The sequence below is a fragment of the Rousettus aegyptiacus genome, unplaced genomic scaffold (assembly GCF_014176215.1).
Source record: "Rousettus aegyptiacus isolate mRouAeg1 unplaced genomic scaffold, mRouAeg1.p scaffold_m13_p_3, whole genome shotgun sequence".
NCBI classification, from domain to species: Eukaryota; Metazoa; Chordata; class Mammalia; order Chiroptera; family Pteropodidae; genus Rousettus; species Rousettus aegyptiacus.
In genome coordinates this window covers 152385863-152408029 of record NW_023416306.1, presented here as the reverse complement: position 1 = coordinate 152408029, position 22167 = coordinate 152385863, and the positions used below count along the sequence as shown (strand labels likewise).

The following is a 22167-nucleotide window of genomic DNA, read 5'->3' as shown; positions in this document are numbered from 1 at the left end:
AAGTCTGAATGAGAGTGGGAACCTTTTGATGTAGAAGGAAAGTCTGAGTCTCTTGCAACTTCTCAGAGTTTTTTTGTAGAGCATCGGCTTCCTGCAGGTGGTATGCCAGAGCTTTCTGGAGATAAACATTCTCTTTAAAAACAGCTCTTCCAGCAGTGTTCAGTTGCCTGAAATAAACAGATATAAGATCTCAAAACAGAGGCCTAAGTTTTAGATATTACCAAACTAAACAATGATTGCTTTAACATTAATAATAAAGACAATACTGCAAGGTTGCTATTATTAACCCCATTATTAGATAAAGAAATTTAATTTTAAAAAAAGTTAAGAAATCTTCCTACACTCAGTTGATATATATGTTAAGAACCAGTCTAACTTCAAAGCCTAGGTTCTTAGCCTCACACCATGCTACTACAAAGTGGGTAAAGGGGTGAGGAGCGGGGACACAAAGTTCTCTTTCTAGAAACAGTGAGGGGAAGTAAGCCAGATAATTTCAAAAATGCGAACCTGGACAGAAGTGGTAAGACAAAAGGATAAGAACAAAAGAGACCTGTGAAGAGGTAAGAGAGGCTATGAGAAAGGGAAAAAGGCAGCAGTCTCTTACACGACGGCTTCATGGTGGGCTCTCTCTGCCAGCATTATTATCTTTTTTTCAGCCTCCTGTTCTAGTCGGTGCTAAAAAAGAAAATAGGCTGTTTTAATACAGTTATATTTCTAACAACAGAATTTACATATCAAAATGTTAAGTATCTATTTTATAATATCAAATAAAATGCTCCTATCCACATGACCTGATGTGAAATACTCCAAGTAGTAATGGAGGAGCCAGCAAAGAGGGCAACATGAACACAGGAATCTTAGGGTACCTCCCAATTTCCACATGAAAAAGCAACATGACAGAGAAATAGGAAAAACAATTCCACGTCAGTATGGAAAAGCAGAGCTGGGAAAAATTTCTGCTAAATATAATGAAGAGAGTCATAACTTATTCATTCAACAAATTTGTATCAAGTGCTTTTGTGTAGCCGATTTTTCAGATACTGGAGATTCTGTAGTGAATAAAACAGATAAGGTCCCTGTTCTCACAGAGACTATATTCAATAATAATTAACATGTACTTCATGCATATCACAGTGACCTCTTCGGTCCCAACTCCCCTATATAACAGGGTACATGCAGCTTTAGTTCTACCAGGGGAATACCACGCTGAGAGGGATGTGTCCTAAAGCCTTGGTAAGATGACAATCTCTCTTGAGGATTTCAAGAATCTCTTCACTGGACGTGGGGAAGAGACTAGACATTGAGATATCTAGAATAGATTTATTTCCCTGTTTTTTATTCTATTATGATTTAATAACAATTGTCTAAGATACCAAATGGAAGGTTGACATATCTCAGAAGGTATATAAATACAATTATGTTGTTCTAATAATCAAAAGATTTTTTAATTAACCCTAATATGTCATACCTTTTCTTCAAAAAACCTGTTTTCCAATCTTCTAAGAGTCTCCTGATATTTATGCTCTGTGTTCCTTAAATTCTCCTTCAGCTAAAATTAACAAATAAAAAAAAAATCCTAGTCAATAGGAAATGGGGTTGATTGGGGCATATTTCTAGAAAATTCTCAATAAACACTTTCTGTTACATATTACCTCTTAATCCTGAACACACAGAAAAACTGTCCCTACCTATGAGTACCCTATTTCCCTTAAGCTTCTATAGACTTACAAGATCAGTAATAAGTTCCTAAAAAGCCTTTCATGAATAACAGTTCTCAGAATATTCAGACAAGATATTCTCATAATCGTATTTTTGAAATATCCTCATTTTAAATGTGTGGAATCACGGAATCATATTTTAGAATTGGAAGGGACCTTACAAATCAGACAACATAATCTCTCACTTAATATAGAAATCCCTTCTATGAGAAAAACATCTAGAGATAGAAGTATCACTAATTCAAATCTCATTAATTCACTAAGCCATCCTTTAATAGTTCCCATTTTTAAAAATTCTTCTTAGTATTAATCTAAAAAGAAAAACCTTCTTTTGATTCCCCTGGATGGATCCTTCTGTCCTCTAAAACTACATATAATATAAAGGACAAAATTCTAGGCAGAGAAAGTTGAGCTAAATTAAAGTTATGATCCTGGCAAGAATCAAACAGCTCAAAACAGGCATACCCAATCTAATATTCATTCCATAAAAAAGGCTATGAGAAGATCAGAGTTCAGGTGCTACCTCACTCTTTTACCAGCTGTTTGACTCTAGGCAAGTCACTTAACTTCTCAAAGTCTCAGATCTCTAGGAATAAAAAGAGGATAATAAAAGCAGCTATCTCATAGGAGTGTGGCAAGGATTAAATAACAAATAATACATGTACTTAGAATAGTAACCATTTAGTATAATGCCTAATTGTTATTGTCATTATATCTAATATTGTCCCCTCTTATACTTAAGTTTTCCTTACTGTAATCTCTGTCCTAAGTGCATTAAATCTCTATTTTATATAATCTCTGTTAGATGTTCTTCTTCCACCTTGTCTTTTGTACGTAATTTTTTGTAAATGGCTTCTTACGTTGTCAAATACTTTTAAAGTAACATGAATATATAAGTTTATGGAAATGTCTACCATCCCAGTGTGCCATTGGACTCCCTCAAAAATCTATAAATTAATAAATGAATCTTTTGAAAGATAATTGGACAATACATATCAAAAACCTTTAAAAGTTTATATTATTTAACCCAAAATTCCACTTCTAAGTTACCTTAAAAACTAATTAAAGATATAGAAAAATATTTTTACTTAGATGTTCATCACAGTATGTGATAGTGAAAAATTAGGAAAAAGTCCAAATATCTGGCATCAAAGGACTGATTAATAAATCATGATAGATCTACCCAATGGAATTTCACACATCTACTCAAAAGATTTTATAGAAAAACATGTAATGGCATTGAAAAATGTTCACAATACAGAGTGAAAAAATCAGGCTAACAATTTATGCATCATGACCTCATTTTCGTAAAAATAACATATAAATATTTTTAACATACCAAAATATCAACAATGGTTATCTCTACATAGTGTCATTGAGGGTGCGTGTGTATGATTTTCTTCTTTTTGTATCAGTTAAATTTGCTGAAATGGGTATTATCACTTTGTCCAAAAAAGAAAGACTAAAATAATTTATTAAAAAGTAATAACTGAAACCTACCAATTTTTGCTTCTTCTGTTAATCAAATAGATAGAAATAATATTTTCTTTAAAATTTATGCGTTGACTACCTTTTGATACTCTAAATTTAATTAGTCTCTTTTAAATTTTATAATGTAGTCTATACATGTAGTATAATTGATTTCCTTCGGTTCTGTATATTCCCCAATTTTAAGTTCACGGGCCCCCACACTTGCCTTAATTATCTTGTAATTATCTTGGGATTCCTTAGAACTACATTATTTTCTCTCATAAACCAGTATCCTTTTTGCCTTTGAATTTTAAGTCTTCCTGGCCCAACAGCCCTCTTTGAAATGTTTGAAATCTATTTCTCCCCTAGGTGGCAACGTTGTTCTTTAAAAAAATTAAAAAATAAATAAAATCACACTGTGGCCCACTAGAATATGCGCAGCTAGTTCCTAATTCACTTTTGATTCAGAATGTATACCTACCCTTAGGGTGACTATTTTGAGAGTCCCCGAATATTTAAGAAACTTAACTTGATTCAATCTGCAGCATTTTAATATGAAACAAAATTTGATATTCCTTCTAAACCTTTTTCATCTTTATTGAAGTATAATTGACAAAATTATAAAGTACTTCAAATCTCCATCATGATTTGATATACATTTACATTGTCAAAGGGTTCCTCCCATTTAGTTAGAAAACTTGATATCTCTTCAATTACATTTTTAATGAAAAGACCCACTCAGAATTTAACAAATATTCATTGAGCATTACTGTGTATCTTATATGGTGATTAATACAAAGGACAATACTGTTTATACTTCAAATAATTTATAATCTAGTAGGAGAGATAAGACAAATGAAAAATAATATCGAGACAGAGTGGGCTAGGTAGTATAAAAGAGATACAAAATGCTATGGGAACACACATAAAAAAATTATTCCTTTTTCTCCTGCTAATAATCTTTTTGTGTATTTTCTTTTTTCCAGTTTATTGAGATATAATTGACATATAACATTGTGCAATTTTAAGGTGTACAATATGTTGACTTGATACACTTATATACTGCAAAATGATTACTACCATAGTATTGGCTAACACATCTATACTGTCACATAATTACCATTTTTTTGTGTGTGTGGTGAAAACATTTAAGATCTACTCTCTTAGCAACTTTTAAGTATATAATACAGTATTATTAGCTATAGTCACCAAGCTATACATTAGATTACCCAGAAGTTGTCAGTCTTATAACGAGAAGTTTATACCCTTAACCAATATCTCCCCATTTCCCCCTTCCCCCAGCCCAGGTAGCCACCATTCTAGTTTCTCTGAGTTTGGCTTTTTTTAGATTCCACATATAAGTGATATCAAACAGTATTTGTCATTCTCTGTCTAACTTATTTCACTTAGCACAATGCCCTCAAGTTTCATCCAAGTTGTCGCAAATGGCAGGAAGAAAATTAGTACTTTTAAAAAGGACTCTGAGGGAAGGTCTCATGGAAAGCATGCATTTGAGCGGAGCTTTTGAAGGACAGGTAAAATTTTAATGGACAGAGATCTATCAGAAGTATATTTCAGGTAGAAGAAACAGTATAAACAAAGTAACAAAGGTAGAAAGACTTCGGGGGTGAGTGCATGTCCAGTTTGGGTGGACTAAAGGGGATGTGCATGGGGAGGGGTAGTAAAAGGAGACAATAATGTTTCGAGGTAGATTAGGGTTTTGACACTCACACTAAGGTGTCTGGGAAATATTCTGCTGTCAATAGAGAAATACTAAAGAAGATACTTGCGGGAGGTGATCAGAACATCATTAGAACTGTGATATTTTAAGATCATTCCTATAGCAGTGCATATTTTGGACTGTGGTGGTGTGGTGGTTTTAAGATATGTGCAAACTTCTTTGATAATCCTCCTTTCAAATGATCGAACCTAATTCCCCACTCTTAGAATGTGGGCCAGACCTAGGAATTTACTTCTTTCTAACTAATAGGATAAGACAGAAGTCATGCTATGTGATTTCCAGCTAGGTCAAGAAAAGGATAGCTTCTGTCTGGCTTTCTCTTGAATTACTTGCTCTCAGTGAAGGCATTCTTCGAGTTGCACACTAAGGTAGCTTGTGAAGAGTCTCATGTGGAAGAGAAGTTGAGGCCTCCCAGTAATTACCAGCACAGATGTGACAGTCATGTGAGTTGGCACCTTGGACGCAGATCCTCAAGATTCAATCAAGCTCTCAGATAGCTGCAGCCCTGGCTGATATCTTGACTGCAACCGCACAAGAAACCCTGAGTCAGAACTGCTCAGCTAAACTGCTCCCGAATTCCTGATCCATAGAAATTGTGCTTTTAACAAATGTTTATTATTGTTTTAAACCATTGAAACAATAATTTGGGGGTGGTTTGCTCTACAATAATAAATAACTAATTCAGGTAAAGAAATAGAGGTATTGGACAGGATTTCAGGATGCTGCGATTCTGCTACCAGCTTTATAACTTACCACAAAAGTCACTTAACATCTTTGTGTCTGTTTTCCTCACCTGTAGAATGACTTAAACAGGCCCTAAAGTTCATTAAGACTCTATGAATTCTATGAAATGTTTTAGTTTTAGATGGTTCCTTATATCATTCATTTAGCAAGTTTTATAATTAGGTACTAGTCTAGAAATTAGTGAGCAGTGACAAGTATATACACAAGGAGATGATGTGGCTCTTATTCCCCTTAATTTACAAAGATTAAAAAACACAAACATAAAATAACTAGAGAAGACAGTTATGTAACTGCTATTTTAAGGACTTTAAAATGCTTGAAACTCATAGAAGAGATCCCCCAGAAAACACTGCAAAAGAGTTTGTATACTGGTGAGCTATGAAGACATAGCTCAGTACAATTTTAAAGCAACAGTTAAAACGACGGTTATAAAGCAACAAGTAATCAAGCTTATGAACAAAGTCAGCCTCATGGAAAGATTTTGGGATAATTACGCTGTGGTAACACACTCCTTTCAATCTAAGAAAATATGTTCCCATTCCCCAACTTGCCTAAAATGTACTGACTTGGTCCTTTAATTAAAGCTTCAAAGAGTCCTCTATTAAGATTTTTAAAGCTAGATAATCATAACAATAATCAAAAGATCAGTAATTGCTATGCTATTACTCGTACTAGGAATTAGTATGAGCTAATGAGCTAAGTACTTTACACATTACATTATTTAATCCACACAACATCTCTAAGAGGAGAGAGGTGATACAATAGCCACAGTTTACAAATGAGGAATCGGAGACTTGGAGAAATTAAGACTATCCACGGCTACACATCTTTCAGCTGCAGAGCCAGGAAATGAAGTCAATGATCTCAACTACTACATTATCTTATCTACCTTTTTCATTTCTCATATACCCTTTCAATTTAGCAGTTAGCTAAAAGGAACAGAAACAGGATAAACTTTGGTTTCCCATCGAAGCTTGTTCTCGCTAAGTAGCGCCCTTGGTAGCCAGAGGAGAACCTCAAACACACTGCATGCTTGAAGAACACACTGTGATTGAGAGTGAGAAGCACTAAAAGGGATAGAGAAAAAAACTTTAATATTACTAACCATAATAATCATAATTTTGAACAAAAGTAATAACAGCAGCAGAATAAGCAACATTTATCACACAGTGCTAAGCATATAACACAGATTATTTCATTTATTCTTCACAATGACCCTTTGAAGTTGGTACTATTACTATCATCTCCATATTACAGATAAAGAAATTTAGCAAGATATCCAAATAGTGAAGACAGTATTTATACTCTGGCACTCTGACTTCAGAACACCAACTTTTTACCCCTACAGTAAGATGCCATATAGTTATCTTTGGTGGCAATACTGCTTCTATTCTTACTACTTATATTAGTAGAGTATTCATGTATATTCAGTAGAGTGTTAGAGCAAGCTCCTATCAGGAATTTTGCTAGCAGCTTGTTAAAGCATTGGTAGCTTGAAATTGGCTGTAATGAAAGTATTGACTTCCAAGGAAATCAGCAAATGCTACAAATCAGGACTTTTTTTTTTTTTTGGAAAGAGCTATGCACCACTGTTAATATAATTCTCACTATGTGATATACATTATTTTAAACACTTTACATATATGAACTCACTTAATCCTTACAACAACAGTATGAGACAGTAACTCTTATTATCTGCCTTTTACAGATGAGGAACCCAAGGTATAGAAAGGTTAAGTAATTTGTCCAAAGTCACAAAACTGATTTCAGCTACCTGTGCCTGGCACACATCTGTGACATTCGTTGCATTATGATTAATGCAATAAAACTATCTTCTGAACTGAGGGAACGGAAAATAAGAGAAAGAACATAGTAAGGTCAGAGAAACTTTCCGAAAGTACTGCTTTCCTCACCCTACTCAACCCTACCCAGAGAGCCTTATAAAATTTTCTAAAATTATCATTCATCAGTATAAATATTATTCCTTATGGACTTTGCTGCTTTGTCCTTAATATTTTTAAAGAACTGTAGTTTCTTATTGAAGTCACTATGAAGGTTTAACTGCTGATAAGTGTGAGAGGGTGTGCTGGCTAAAATATGTTGAATTTTCAAAGAAATCAATGCTTAGAAAAAGAAAAGTCTAACCATCAAGACCTCTTGCATCCAGTCCTAAACTGATATATCCTGTCCTTTTATTCTCAAAAAATCTCTAAAATGTCAAAGGGAGTCTTTTACAATCTAATAGGAGTAAATGCCTATGAAGGCTTTTGCAGACATAGTAGTCAATTCTAATCGCCTTTTTTCAGAAAAGAAAGAAAGAAACTTACATCATCTAGTTCTTTCTCCACTTGGATTTTTCTCTTTTGGAATTGTTTTATTGTTTTCATCTCTGTTTGAATCATACTAATTTCTTTGGCTTTTTGATGGAATTGTCCCTCTAGCTCACTTATTTGCACAGTGTACTTTTGCTCCTGTATGCAAAAAACATAAACAAACAACAACAAAAAAAAACAAAGAAAAACAAAACAAAACAAAAAAAAACAGGTAAATGAGTTGGGAGAAAGAACAGAAGTCCCACAGAAACATGTTCCATCTGAAGCCTTAAGCCATTGGTCTATTTTCTTTAAAGAAATATCACTTTTCATTTTGCATTGTTTTAATTTTTGTTAAAAGATATCAAGTACCCTGAATAAGAAAAATTCTATTTTTCTGATATTTTATAGAAAATACAGCTATTTATTTAAAAAAGGCATGAGAAGAATAAACAAATTTTTACTCTAGAAAAAAGATAAATAACATCCCTGACCCTAAATTAAAATTAGTAAATTAAGAGACAAAGAGGACTAATATCTCTAATAAATAAATAAAAAGGAAGAAGATGGGGAAAAGAGGAAGGAAGGGGGAAGGAGGAGGAGGAGAAACAAGAGGGAGGAAGAATAAAGGGAAGAGGAGGAGAGAGAAAAGACAAAAATAAGGATGGAGGAGGAAAAAGAAAAAAGAATAACATCATAAGCACCATTAATACCAGTAAAAAAAAAATGAACAAGATCTATCTAAAGAAATGCAAATGACCTTCAAACATATGAAAAAATACTCAGCCTAGCTCATAAAAAGAGAAATGCAAATTGAAATACACTGAAATACCATGTGTCACCTAACAGGTTGACAAAAATCCATTTGACAATATACTCTGATATATTGTGAACACATGGATAGAAGTTAGATTTCTCAGAATGCACCATGTTTGACAGATTGGACTTTGGAACCACATAAATATTTTATAATTATATTTATAATTATAACGACATAATTACATAATTTTATATGTGCAATTTATTTTTCAAAAGCAACTCCTAAAAATTAAAAGCAAAATGTCTTGTTGAGTTGATGGCGTAACCTTCCAGAAAAGAATTATTTCAAATAATTTCTAAATCTTGTATTTTGACAGTAGATTCCAACTGGTATAATCTTAAGGGGAAAAATGCCACACAAAATCTTAAACTGTTTCTACTAGTCTATGTAGGTGGTAGTATTGGTATTAGTATTCTGTGACTGTTAATGTATTGGGGCTTAAAGCAACTACACAATTATATTGGTATTATTGGTATTATTTTTGATGAGAGAGAAAGGAGACAGATAAAGTTAAAACTCTGTATTCCTGCATCTGAATTGAAAATATTAGTATGGGCTCATAATATATTTCATGATATATTTTTAATCTTTAAAAAATATATATTGTTGGGAGGGGGGTTGGGAGGAATAGTGAAAAGGGTCAAAGGTCAAGAAGTATAAATGGATTGTTACAAAATAGACATGGAGATATAAAGTGAAGAGTAAGGAAAATAGTTAATAATTTTGTACTAAATATGTAAGGGTAAACGGGGGTACTAGATTTAATGAGGTGATCACTTTGTTGGTTTTATAGAACTCTAATCACTATGCTGTACAACTAAAACTAATACATTATTGTATGTCAACTATAATTGAAAAAAAAACCTCATTGAGTTGTGCAATGTAAATATGAGCAACTAATTGTCTTATTACATTTTGATAAAGCCTGAAAAAAACAAATAAATAAAAATAAACATATGTATTGTTTCATTTGGTCCTCTGAATTGCCCGAGAATGAATGTCAAACTCAGGATGGGTAAGCACTACTAATACAGGATGGTTTTCTAAGTTTTATACAATCACGTATTTTTATAGTATTTTTGAACTTCTGTACAAGTGTGTGAGCTTTAAGGTTGCTAAGATGCTCAGAGGACCTATTCATTTATTCTCATTGTCTTAAATATAACCTTGCCAGAAACCTGACCACCCAGTAAGTGAAGTATTAGTGTACTTAGATACTCACCAATTTTTCCTTTTCCTCTTGGGCTTTTTCCCTTGTTTCATTCAATTGTTGTTTCAGGTTTTCAATCTGTGTAAGATGAAAATACAGAGTAAGGAAGGTAGAAAATGAAAATGCAGAATCAGAAAGGTAAAGAAATTGCTCTGTGCCCTGTCTTTATTAAATAGCCTTGTTTTCACATAATATTAAAACCAGTAGGGTTGGAGAGGTTAAGTAAGGTGGAAAGACATATACCATACCCTCAAACTGCTATTGCCAATTTCCAAAACCTGGCCATCATCAGAATTACTGGAATAACTTTTTAATTGTGGTAAAGAATATAACATTAAATTTGACCATCTTAACCATTTTATTTATTTTTTTAGGCTGAGCAATCCTTGGTCGACCTCACAGATTGCAAGGACCTTGTCAGTTTACAATCCCTTACTTCCTATTTTTTAATCCTACAGCACTTGGTCTTCCTAGGTGGCCCTCCCATCCAGTACTAACCAGGCCCGACTCTGCTTAATTTCCAAGGTCAAACATCGGGCTTGTTCAGGGTGGCATCGCCGTGGACTCCATCTTAACCATTTTAAATGTACAGTTCAGTAGTACTGTTTATTCACATGGTTGTACAATAAATCTCTAAATTTTTCATCTTGCAAAACTGAAACTCAATACTCGTTAAACATTAATTCCTTCTGCAACATCTCCTCCCCCCAGCTTTTGGTAACCACCTTTTTAATTTGTTTGTGGATTTTGACTACTTTAGATACTTGATATAAATGGAATCATACAATATTTGTCCTTTCATGACTGGCTTATTTAGCTTAGCAGAATATTCTTAAAATTCAACCATGTTGTAGCATGTGACAGGATTTCCCTTCTTTTTTAAGGCTGCATAATTTTCTTCATCCATTCCATCATTGGACATTTAGGTTATTTCAGACTCTTGGCTGTGATTAATGTTTCAACAAACGTTGGTATGCAAATATCTCTCCAAGATCCTGCTTTAAATTTTTTTGAAAATATACCCAAAAGTGGGATTCCTGGATCATATGGTAATGCTATTTTAAATTTTTTGAGGAACTTCATAGTTTTCGATAAAGGCTGCACCATTTTACATTCCCACAAATATTCTAGTTTCTCTGGATCCTCCACAACACTTGTTATTTTCTGTTTTTCTGATAGTAGCCATGGTATAAAGTGGTATCTCATTGTAGTTTTTATTTGTATTTCTCTTATCTGGGTAACTTTTTAAAAGAAAAGTTTCAAGAAGAGTACAGAGTCCTCATACACTCTTCACTCAATTTTTCTATTTGATTTCCCTCTCTATGTATATATAGATAGATCTATCTAAACACATAATTATATAGATACATACAGACGATAAACTTTTTTACATCGTTTTTTCTGGACCATATGAGAATAACTTTAAGACATCATGATCCTTTATGCCCAAATAATTATGTCTTTCCTAAGAAAAAGGACATTCTTTTTTAGAAACACAGTATAATTATCAAAATCAAGAAATTTAAAATCGACATAATCTATACTCTATATTGAAATTTTACTACTCTTGTCTTAATAATGTCTGTCCTTAATTGCAACTTTTCTTCTTCTGGTCCAAACTATAATTCTTGGTTACGTATTACATTTAGTTGTCACGTAACCTAGTCTCCTTCGATCTGGAACAATTTCTCAGTCATTGTCATTTATGATATCAACCTTTTTGAAGAATACTGGCCAAAGTTAGGGCTGTCTGATGTTTCTTCATGAGTAGATTCAGGTTATGCATTTTTGGCAGGCATACACTGCCAAAGAGATGATGCATTCTTTCCAGTGATTCACATCATGAGGTGATTGATGTCAATTTTAATCAATTGGTTAAGATTATGTCTGCCAGTTTTCTCCACTTAAAAGTTACTATTTTTCCTTTTGTAATTATTAAGTAATTTGTGGGAAGATATTTTGAGACTACACCAATATCCTTCTGCTCATCAAACTATCATCCACTAGTTTTAGCATCCACTAATGATTCTTGACTGATGCCAAAAGGTGCCTGTTCTAACTCCATCACCGTTCCTTGAAAATTTAATAATTTATTGAATTCTATTGTAAGGAAAAGCTTTCCCTTCTCCTTCATTTATTAACATATGTATTTATTTATTAGTGTATGCACTCATGGGCTTAAATTTATTCAATGGGTTACAATCTATTAGTGTCATTATTTATTTTGATTATCTCAGATTTAGCCTGTGGGAGCTGCTTCCAGCTAGCCCCTGTGTTCCTTAATATTTTTTACTTACTTTCTCGCACATAAAGACATCCCAATCTTATCTTTTACTTTCCATGCCCTAGTCTTGGAATCAATCGTTTTTCCAAGGATGCTGGTTTGTTTTAATAGAGAACCCGGGTAGCTTTTTAAACTAAAAACTCCTTGACGTGGTTATAAAATCAGAGGATACAGAAGTGAAACACTGTGGTAAATGATATCTTAGACTAGTTTAAAGAAAATCTTAAAATTCTAAAAGAGAAATTAAGACAGTTTTAAATCATGCAGGACAGATGTGAAATATAATGATATTTATTTTGTGATTGAACAGAGCATTAAATACAAAAACTCACTCTTAAGAAAAATCTCCTACTTTTGTTCAAGATATAATAGTTTTAAAAACATTTCATTTCTATATTTCTATAATTAACATGAAATAAGATTATAAACAGTTTAAAGTTTAAGAAAACAGAAGAATGAGTAACAAAACTATAGGAGAGTTAATTAACCAGGATATATTGAATCCACTTTACTTTTTCTCACAAAGTAGTTTCTTTGGTTTTAATGGGCATCCATGACTGTGAAAAATTATGCATTTGCTACAGCCAGTTGTGGGCCTTGATATATTGAGGCATTTCTTAATGAAAATCAAGAAATACAAGTGATACTGATAAATGCAGACCAATATCAATTAGCTAATAGAGGCCACAAAACTTCTATGTAATGAATTATGAAAATTATTTGTATGGCTGGCCTAAAATTTACTTAAGAATAATACTTTATAGAAGACAACTTTGATAATGCCCACTCTTCAAAAAGTAATTCTGAAAACATGTTGCCTAGAAAATAAGGTAAAAAATGACAATAATGCACAAAATTATATTTTATTTAATAAAATCTACACAAATATTCCATTGTCTGATTTCCCTAAAATACTTTCAATATCATCTTGAACTTGATTTAATGAGTGCCTACTTTGTGCCAGGCTGACACTAGGTGCTGGAGACACAGCACTGAACAACAATTTTAAAAAGTCTCCAAAATTCTTTACTTCTGAGAGGCTTCATTCTAATCATAAAAAGACAATAAACAAATAACGTAACATGCACATAGCATGACAGAAAAGAATAAATATAACAAAGAAAGTAAAACAAAGTAATGGTCTTAATTTTAAAGAGGATAGTGAGGAAGGGTCTCACCGAAAAAGTGGCATTTGAAAAAATTAAGGAATGATTCATGCATTTGCACATCACCCTTATGTAGGAGCCATGCGTTGTATCACTCCAACATTAGTTCATATATGTACTGAAGCAAACGCATAAATAAACAAACAATGGGTGAAGGAATATATAGATGTTCAAGCAACAAATAATCAGGAAAATACAAATTAAAATACCAAGATATCAATTTACACCCATAAAATTAAGCAAAAATGATTAAGCATAATATTAAGTATTAACAAAAATTTGGCAAACAGGAACTTACTCTAATACATTGCTTGTGACAGTATGAATTGGTATAACCTCTTTGTAGATAAATTTAAACTCCTATGAAATTGAAACTAGGCATATCCCATAATGTAATTTAACTGTCTACTCTAGAGAAACACTCACAAAAGGGCACATGCAGACATACACAAGAATGTTCACTGAATGTAATAATGAAAAAAATGGAGTCTAAATGACCCACAGGGGGTATAGATAAAATTTGGTTTATTTATTTGATGGAATATTACAAAGCAGTTATGAATAAATGAAAAAAAAATAAAGCATACTCATTACAAATTTCTTAAATGAATTGAATCATGTAATTTTTGTGAATACACCACAAAAACATTATGTTGAGTAAAAAAACAAGTCATAAAAGGCATGTACAATATACTACTAATGTAAAATTGAAAACGAGACTATAGTGTGTATTGTTTGTGGATATATAATACAGAAATAGTAAAAGTACAAAAACACGCTTGGGACTGAAGTACCTCAGCATGGTGAAAATTTCCTTGAGTTTCCATGGGGTTCATAGAGGCAGATGGAAAAGAGAAGAATGTGGAGTTCCACCTAAATTCCACTTTCAAACCCACTAGCTTTGTGACTTTGGGCATGTTACCTGTCCTTTCTGAGAGTCAATTTCTTCATCCGTAAAATGAGAATGACAATATTGTCGCTACATGGGGTAATTAAAAAGACTAAGTGAGATAACGAAGGTAAAGTACCTAACATAGAGCCTGGCACAAAATATGGCCTCCACAGTGTTAGCTCCCATTCCTTTTTCTTCCAGATCTAAAATAATAGCTTTGCTTTCAAACACTTAAATAAGGTATGATAAGATAAATTCAAGGTTCAGCTTAAGTTCATATTCATGTGATCATGGATTATTAGTGACTTTACAGATTATTAAAACTAAATATTTATCAATATCAAGAAATATATAGATCATATACCATGCTCTTATCCTTAAAATAAAATGGATTATTATATTCACTTATGATCATCAATCTGTTTTAGACAAGAAAACATGGAACAAGAACCGAAAATGAGAAAGACTCAGCTATGACAGTAAAGCCATTCTGAAATAGCATCCTGCTTCAAGGAGAGTTAAAGTCAACTGAAATGTCTTAAGTATGTGGTAAGTTTCAAGGAATTAAAATCCTTGAAATATATAACCGCGCAAGTATAACACAGAGGTAGCTACTAAGACTCAGGAGGGTTTCTACCTACCTACCTACCATATTATCTTTTTCCTGATCCTGCTTCTTCAAATAGCTTAATACAGACATTGTGTCTTTTTCCATTTTATACTGCTGTTTCTTTAATTCCTCATTAGTTTTTGCGAGTCTCCGGGAAGTATCACGATACTCAATCCTAGAGAGTTCTGTGACTTCCATCCTGGCCTCCCAAAGGGAGGCATTGGCCTTGGCTCTTTCCACTACAGATTCATCAGTTTTTGTTATCTTCCTACATGGAAAGAGGATATTGACAGTAAAGAACTATTCTCTACTATAGTAGTATTACAACTATAATAATTTGTTTTGCTTGGCATTGCCTGGCACATATGAGCAAATATTATTGGATAAATTAGTTAATAAGAATACATATTTACTTGATAATGGATAACTATCATAGTAGGTGCCTCTTCCTGGAAGAGGGGAACTTTGGAGCATAACTCTAAAGAACTAGGAAAACAAAGAGAAAAAGCATGATAAGTCAAATTCATTTCATAAAGCCTTCACATCTTTTCATCTGCTTCTTCTTTCTCTAATATTTGAACTGTCTTCTATTTCTACTTACTCAGTCTTAGACCTTAGCTTTCTCCACTGCAAATCCATAACCTTAGTTCCTCTTCTGCATGACAATACATTCATAGTGTAACTGTAACACTAAGTCCATATTTCTGTAATCTTCTATCTATCTGAACCCCAGTTTTGTTTTTGTTCTAGATTGTTTTTTTTTTTTTGTTCACTGTGTTTTTTAGGGTTTTTTTTTTTTTTTTTTTTGGCTAGGCCTTAGACAAAACATCAAGTCACTAGGATAAGTATGTTAAATACTTTATATGCTGTGCCACAGTGCACCAGGTTTCAAGGATGGCTGACAAACCATAATCATTTATACAGAGGTGGAGAGGATATTTAAAAATAATAATGGCTTCAAAGATTAAGGTGATAAAAGGGGAGCTTTTTCAAAATAAAGATCTATTATATGAGCATTAAGAAAACACTATCCTATATGTGATAGGCATTGGATATATATTTAGATAACAACTAAGAAGACTTCACCTGTATTTGAATTCTAAATATTTTCACACATAAGTATGTATGAATTTTCTATACTGTCATCCTTTATTCCTACCCTTCAACTCCTGATTACTGATCCCTTTCCAGTCCTACTCTCATCTTTTGTTCTCTACAAATTAAGGCCAGCCCCATCTCAACCCCCAGCCTTTTCTAGCTGTTGACCTCCCTTTCCAGCATTCATTAGGTAGTAGTGATAGACTGCCTTGCTACAGTCACCCAATTGCTCCCTGAAGGTATCAAGTCTAAGCTGCTCAGAGTAGTTGATACATGAAATCTGATAGGATTTCTCAAAGGAGGACCACTAATACTGACTGTAGACACAAAGCAGGGTTTCTCAAACTACGCATCACAGAAAATCCCAGGAATAAGAGGTCTGTTGTCCTCAATGTTCTCCATTGTTGATGTGTGTACTGTAGATGCAGGGTCAAAAACGGAAAAGATATGCTAGTGAGTTCCAGGAATGTGATAAGTCCTTGCCACTTTTAAAAAGTGCTAAACAATGTAGTTATATTTTTAAAAATACAATGTAGAATACTTATATTAACACATGGAGGGAAAGTAAAAATAAGTATGTACATTGGGCTATAATTTTACAAAAATGAAAAAGAATGTCCCCAAATGATAATAGTGGTTATCTTTGCATGATGTTTTCTCCTTTGACTTTCCATATTTCCTAAACTTTTTTGTACTGAGCATGTATTACTCTCTTAAACAAGTTACCTCACAAACTTTACAAGTTTGGATGATTCACTTGTGGTTCCATGAATAGTGTTGTTGGATACCACGTATGACTCCAATGTGTCTAGGAACAATCAGGGTCATCCAATAGGTCTAGTGGCAATCCAGCAGCAACTCCAAGTCTGCAAAGGGTTAGTACTATAGCAATCAACATCCACTTCAGAGGTTCCAACCAGTTTGGAGAATCCTGAACAATTATCCAATGTGGTCAAATCCTTTAGGCTCCCTTTGAACCAAAAGGAATCCCTAAAAGGCCCAAGGAACTACTTCAATCATCCAGAGATCCTTTAGATTTTCAAGATCATCTCAACCACATAGCAGACTAGGGGCAAGAAAGAATGAACCCAGAGCACAGTTCTTGTGGAAAAAACATCCAAGCTGAAGCACACACAAGCAGACACCTTAATTTGTTATTGAACAAATATTAAGCACCTGCTATGTTCCAGGCTCTCTGATAGGTCCTGATGATATGGTGAATAATGCTTAGTGCCTACTCTACAGAAGCTTATAGTCTCGAGCAGGACTTCCCCATCCTGGCACTACTGACACTGAGCCAAATAATTTTTTCCTTGGGGTGAGGGTAGGGGGGTTGTCCTGTGCATTGCAGAGTGTTAAACAGCATCTTTAGTATCTACCCGCTAGATGCCAGCAACACACAACCCCAGATGTAATAACCAAAAGTCTCCAGATATTGCAAAATGTCCCTTGGGAGGCAAAACGGCCCTGGGTTAAGAACAACTAGTCTAGAGCAGTGCTGTCCAATAAAACTTTCTGTGATGTTCTTTACCTAGGCTGTCCAGTATAGTCTCCACTAACCATATGTGCTTATTAAGCATATGAAATATGGCTAGTACAGTTGAGGGTCTGAATTTTTAATTTAATTTAAATTTGATAGCCACATATAGAGGGTGCCTACCCTATTGGACAGCACTTGTCTCCAGGACCTCCAATATCCCAAGAAATGTTATCCTGACCTTCGCATCTAGTGTCGGAACTCTTCCTCCTCATTCTCAGTCCTTTTCTTCTCAAGTAGCACCTATTTCATTTGGTCCTGTGTTACTTTTATTCTTAGGGAACTTATCTGCTTCCATCGTTAATGCATTACACATAGGCAGGGGCTGTGTCTAAATTACTTCGGGGTCCCAACTCTTACACTCTATATTGGCTCAGGTGAAGCAATGCGCTTTGGTATACATTTGGGGAAATTTCCAAACACTAGGAACTGTCTTCGGGACCGGAAAGAGCGAGAGGAGGGTCTAGGATGGTCGAGGAGAGCTGTTGGGTGGGTGCCAGTTAGTCAACCCCAGGCCGGATGGCTCCTAGACCCGAATTCCCGGAGGGTAGGTCCTAGGAGAGGGGATCCCAGGGTGGCTTCTCCTTACTTCATCTTGTCTTTTTCTTTGCTCTTGCCTTTCCTTTTGTCCTTTCCCTTCGACGGCATATTGTCTTCTTCAAGGGCCCCACTTTACTCGTAGTCTCTCGGCTACGGCCTAGGCCCGGCTCCGTCGCTAAGGAAACCTGCACGCCGAGCTGATTACGTTCTACCCGAGACGTTGCCAGCGCGCGGAGAGCGCATGCGCTGTTACGTCGTCCCCCGACGCCGCCGCGTGGGGCACAGTCCGCGGGCGGAGCGCGGAGGGAGGGGCGGAGATCGCTCCTAGGGCGGCGGGTCGCCGCGCCGGGGCGGCGCGTGCGGTGAGTGTGCGAGCGGGGGAGGCGCCAGAGCCTGCCATGGGGGTCGAGCGGGGAGGCCGGAGAGAGCCAGCCTGGGGCAGCAGCAGCACGGTGACCTGCGAGCCAGGGGTCTCCGGCGGCGCGAGGTCGGGGAGCCCTCGCCTCATAAAGCTTGTTGCCCTACCAGTCGGCCCACCCGCATATTTTGCAGCGTTCCTCGCCGGCGCGTCCTCCCCTTCACGCCCCAGTTTGCGTGGCCGCGGCCGCCTGGCTGGATCCCCTGCTCCGCCTTAGCTTTTTCTGAACCTGCCCCAACTCCTTTGGTTTCCTTCTCGGTCTCCTGGCTTCTAACTCTTGCTAATTTTTAAGGGATGGCGCATGTATCGGACTTCCCTGGCTACACATTGTTTGGTGAGACAGTTGACTTTTAGGAGGGTGGTGGTTGGGACGAGGCTGGCAGCCTCCGCGGGGCAGCGCACGCGGGAGTCATGTCATCCAGGAGCAGAGCGAGCAGACAAATCCTGCCACCTAAGGTGGGAGAGGCTACTACGGGGGCTGGAGGAGCGTCTCGGGGTCAGGTCCTCCGCCTCAGTCTGTTCTGTGTAGCGGACACTGCCCATCCAGAACTCCTGGGGTCTCCCACTTGCTAATATGTGTCCGCAGCTCCTTTTTCTGTAAGTTGCATAGTTGAAGGCCTTTGCCTTTTGTTTTTGTTTTTGTTTTTGTTTTTTTCCTTTAACCAGAGCACACTTATGAAAAGAAGTACTCGGAAGTTTGTTCTTTTTGAGAGGAGGAGCTCTGTAATTATGCCTTCATTCAATGATAGTGAGTCATTAAAACGGGGAATTATGGGTGCCAACACTATAGTCAGGAAACTTGTTGAAGCTCAGCTGTGTGTCAATCTCCATTTCAAATTAAATTTAAAATTTCTTTTAAAAACTTCGTTGTGCATCATCCCTCTCCATTTCCTTGGAGAGGACTTAATTCCTACACTCCTTCCAGAGGTCTTTGACCTCCGATGCTCTTTCCCATCCCCTCTTTTTCACTTACGTAATTTGTTTCTGGACTCTATAATTAGAATATGTTGATTTGTTAATGAGCAGTGAAAATCTTTTTAGACATACCATCTGCTAGCATGATTGTGGCTCTATTTCTGGTGCATTTTCCCCTCTTTTGCATGTCACACTCCAGTGGGTCCATGGTGGAATCACATACTACAGAGGCGGTTCCTCTGATATGGAATCTGTAAAGTTACAATTAATTTTGTATGCCTAAGGTTCTAAAAATTCACCGTGTTGGTAACTTGCTGAAAAGAGGGTAGAGCATCTTCTATAAAGGGCTGTATTAGGAATACATTCTAAAAATTGGTAACTACATAATATGAAGATCAGTTCAAGACTTTTGTTGTTTGAACATAGACCTACAGACTCATTTATAAACATAAAATTTTGTAACAAGATTATTTCTTAATATGAGCATAGTACTTTATATTTGTACTTTGTAGTATGTACCCTATTATTATACATTTTTGTTAACTATGAGTTTGATTTTGTAGTTAGAAGTGTTGCGATATAAATATGGTTAAAAGAAATGCCCAGATTCATAGTGTAGTTAGTAGAGGTGGTTCTAGAATTTAGGCTTTTGAACCTTACCATTTCCTGCCAAAGAAATGGTTGTTATTCAGTCATCTGTTAGTAAGAAACATCTAATGGTACATATACTAGAATAGGAAGCTACTATTTAGCAATCCATCCGGTAGCATTTCCTTCCATAATTTCTGGTAGGTAATTTTACTATGAAGTTTCAGGATTATTTTGCTGAATAAATTTGCTTTGTTTCATTGTTTAGAATGCTAATGATTTTAAAACTTGGAATAAGTCACTTAGTGTTTTGTTGACCTGGCTTTATAATTTTTTTTTTTTTTTTTTGGTCCAGTTTGGATAGTTCCTGGTCAGCATAGAAATGTGGAGTGTCTTGGCTGAAACCTCATGCAGACGAAATCATTATGGCCCTGGTAGGTAGGGCAACTATCCGGATGTAAGGTAACATCTCTGCTGTCTTAAAGCTGTAAATGTACTTTATGTGCTTCTCGGCTTTTTGTCTGTTTGTTTCTGAATTGGATTTTCTGTCTTTGCCAAATGATGTTAACTTTTCTCTTATCTCATTAATTATAATAGCATCAAGTGTGGAATTGATCAAAAAGCCATGTAAGAACTTAGGGCTCTTTATCAAAATATATAGTATATCTTATTTTTTTTTTCCTAATTTTAAATTTTGGTTTAATCTGTAAAGTCTTCTGTGGTTTTATTCTGGTTTAGCTTGAAGACCAAATTTCTATTCATAAATCATCCTTGAAATTACTCGATAGCAGGTGCTACTCTATAGCTGGAAGAGACTGGTAAATAGCTTTTGATTTTGTCACACAGCCTTTGGAATCCTGAATAAATATATTGTCATGCAACTGTATCTGAAGGGACTAATCAATACTTCTGGATATCATGTGGAATTACTTTTATACTACTTTCTAAAAAAATTTTAATTAGTTTCATATATACAGTACATTGGTTAGACATCTATATAGTTCATAAAACGATCCCCATAATTGCTCACTCCCTCCCCTGACCCTCCACCTAGCCAATGTATTAATGCTAACTGCATTCTTGATGCTGTGCTCCTCATCCCTGTGACCATTCCTCAGCTACTAATTTGTACTTCTTTAACTCTTTACTCCATTCTCCCAGCCATCCAGCTCCCCGTCCTCTCTGTCCGTCACCAAATTTTCCACTCTATTTGTGAGTCTGTTTTGATTAGTTTGTTCTTTTTATTCCTTAGATTCCACATATAAGTGAAATCATATAGTGTTTGTCTTTCTCTGTTTGACTGAAATACCTTCTAGGTTCATCAAAGCAGTATCTTTTTCCATCCTCTTCCTTATCATATGTAGGGGCCTTGTTTTCTTTCCTTTCAGTCACTTTATCTTTTGGTTGGAGCACTTAATTCTTTTCCATTTAAGGTACTTATTAATAAGAATGTAGTTGTTACCATTCTTTATTCCTGTTTTTGATACATATTTTTTCTTCTTAAAGAAGGCCCTCCAATATTTTCTGTAATATGGACTTAGTGGTAATAAATTCCTTCAGCTTATTTTTGTCTGGAAAGCTCTTTATCTGTCCTTCAACTCTAAATGATAGCTTTACTGGATAAATTATTCTTGGGTGCAGATCCTGGGTCTTCATCCTGTCGAATATTTTTTGCCAAGCCCTTCTGTCTGCATAGTTTCCTTTGAGAAATAGCTGCCAGTCTTATGGGTGTTCCCTTATAAGTAACTATCTGTTTTTCTCTTGCTGCTTTTAATATTCTTTCTTTGTATTTAAGCTTTGGCATTTTAATTATGATATGTCTTGGTATGGACCTCTTTGGATCCCTGATTGTCGTAATTCTCTGAGCTTCCTGGGGTTTTATGTCCAGGTTAGGGAAGTTTCTTCAAGCAGCTGTTCAACATCTTGATTTTCTTCAGTTACGCCAATCGGATGGATATTTGAACCCTTAATAGTGTCCCATATGCTTATTAAGTTATTTTTATAGTCTTGGCATCTTATTTCTTGCCATTCTGATTGAGTGTCCTTGGCTTTCCCATCCTCTAGATAGGGCATTTGATCCTTTTCTTTATTCACTCTGTTTATT

At 35.3% G+C, this 22167-nt stretch overlaps 2 protein-coding genes across 18 annotated transcripts in view; one reads left to right on the top strand and one right to left on the bottom strand.

The window, feature by feature from the left end:
• The window catches only part of BBOF1 (basal body orientation factor 1), a 31366-nt gene extending 13007 nt beyond the window's left edge, over positions 1 to 18359 (bottom strand). For 2 of the 3 annotated variants that reach the window (XM_016138881.2, XM_036238559.1), the window contains exons 1-7: positions 18192 to 18359; positions 15007 to 15235; positions 10028 to 10093; positions 8001 to 8144; positions 1469 to 1549; positions 605 to 675; positions 23 to 167 (exon numbers count right to left, since the gene is read on the bottom strand). In XM_016138881.2, the coding sequence (XP_015994367.2) occupies positions 23 to 167; positions 605 to 675; positions 1469 to 1549; positions 8001 to 8144; positions 10028 to 10093; positions 15007 to 15235; positions 18192 to 18250 (795 nt within the window). In that variant the 5' untranslated portion in view covers positions 18251 to 18359. The remainder of the gene's footprint in view (positions 1 to 22; positions 168 to 604; positions 676 to 1468; positions 1550 to 8000; positions 8145 to 10027; positions 10094 to 15006; positions 15236 to 18191) is intronic. The other variant, XM_036238558.1, reaches the window with a different exon arrangement.
• Positions 18360 to 18402: 43 nt separating this feature from the next.
• Positions 18403 to 22167, top strand: part of ENTPD5 (ectonucleoside triphosphate diphosphohydrolase 5 (inactive)) — a 38136-nt gene continuing 34371 nt past the window's right edge. For 5 of the 15 annotated variants that reach the window (XM_036238564.1, XM_036238563.1, XM_016138740.2 and 2 more), the window contains exons 1-2: positions 18453 to 18504; positions 20419 to 20525. Coding sequence is in view for 4 of the 15 variants with exons in the window: in XM_036238566.1 (XP_036094459.1) it covers positions 20472 to 20497 (26 nt within the window). In the remaining 11 variants the exon portion in view is untranslated. The other 10 variants (XM_016138733.2, XM_036238561.1, XM_036238566.1 and 7 more) reach the window with 9 other exon arrangements.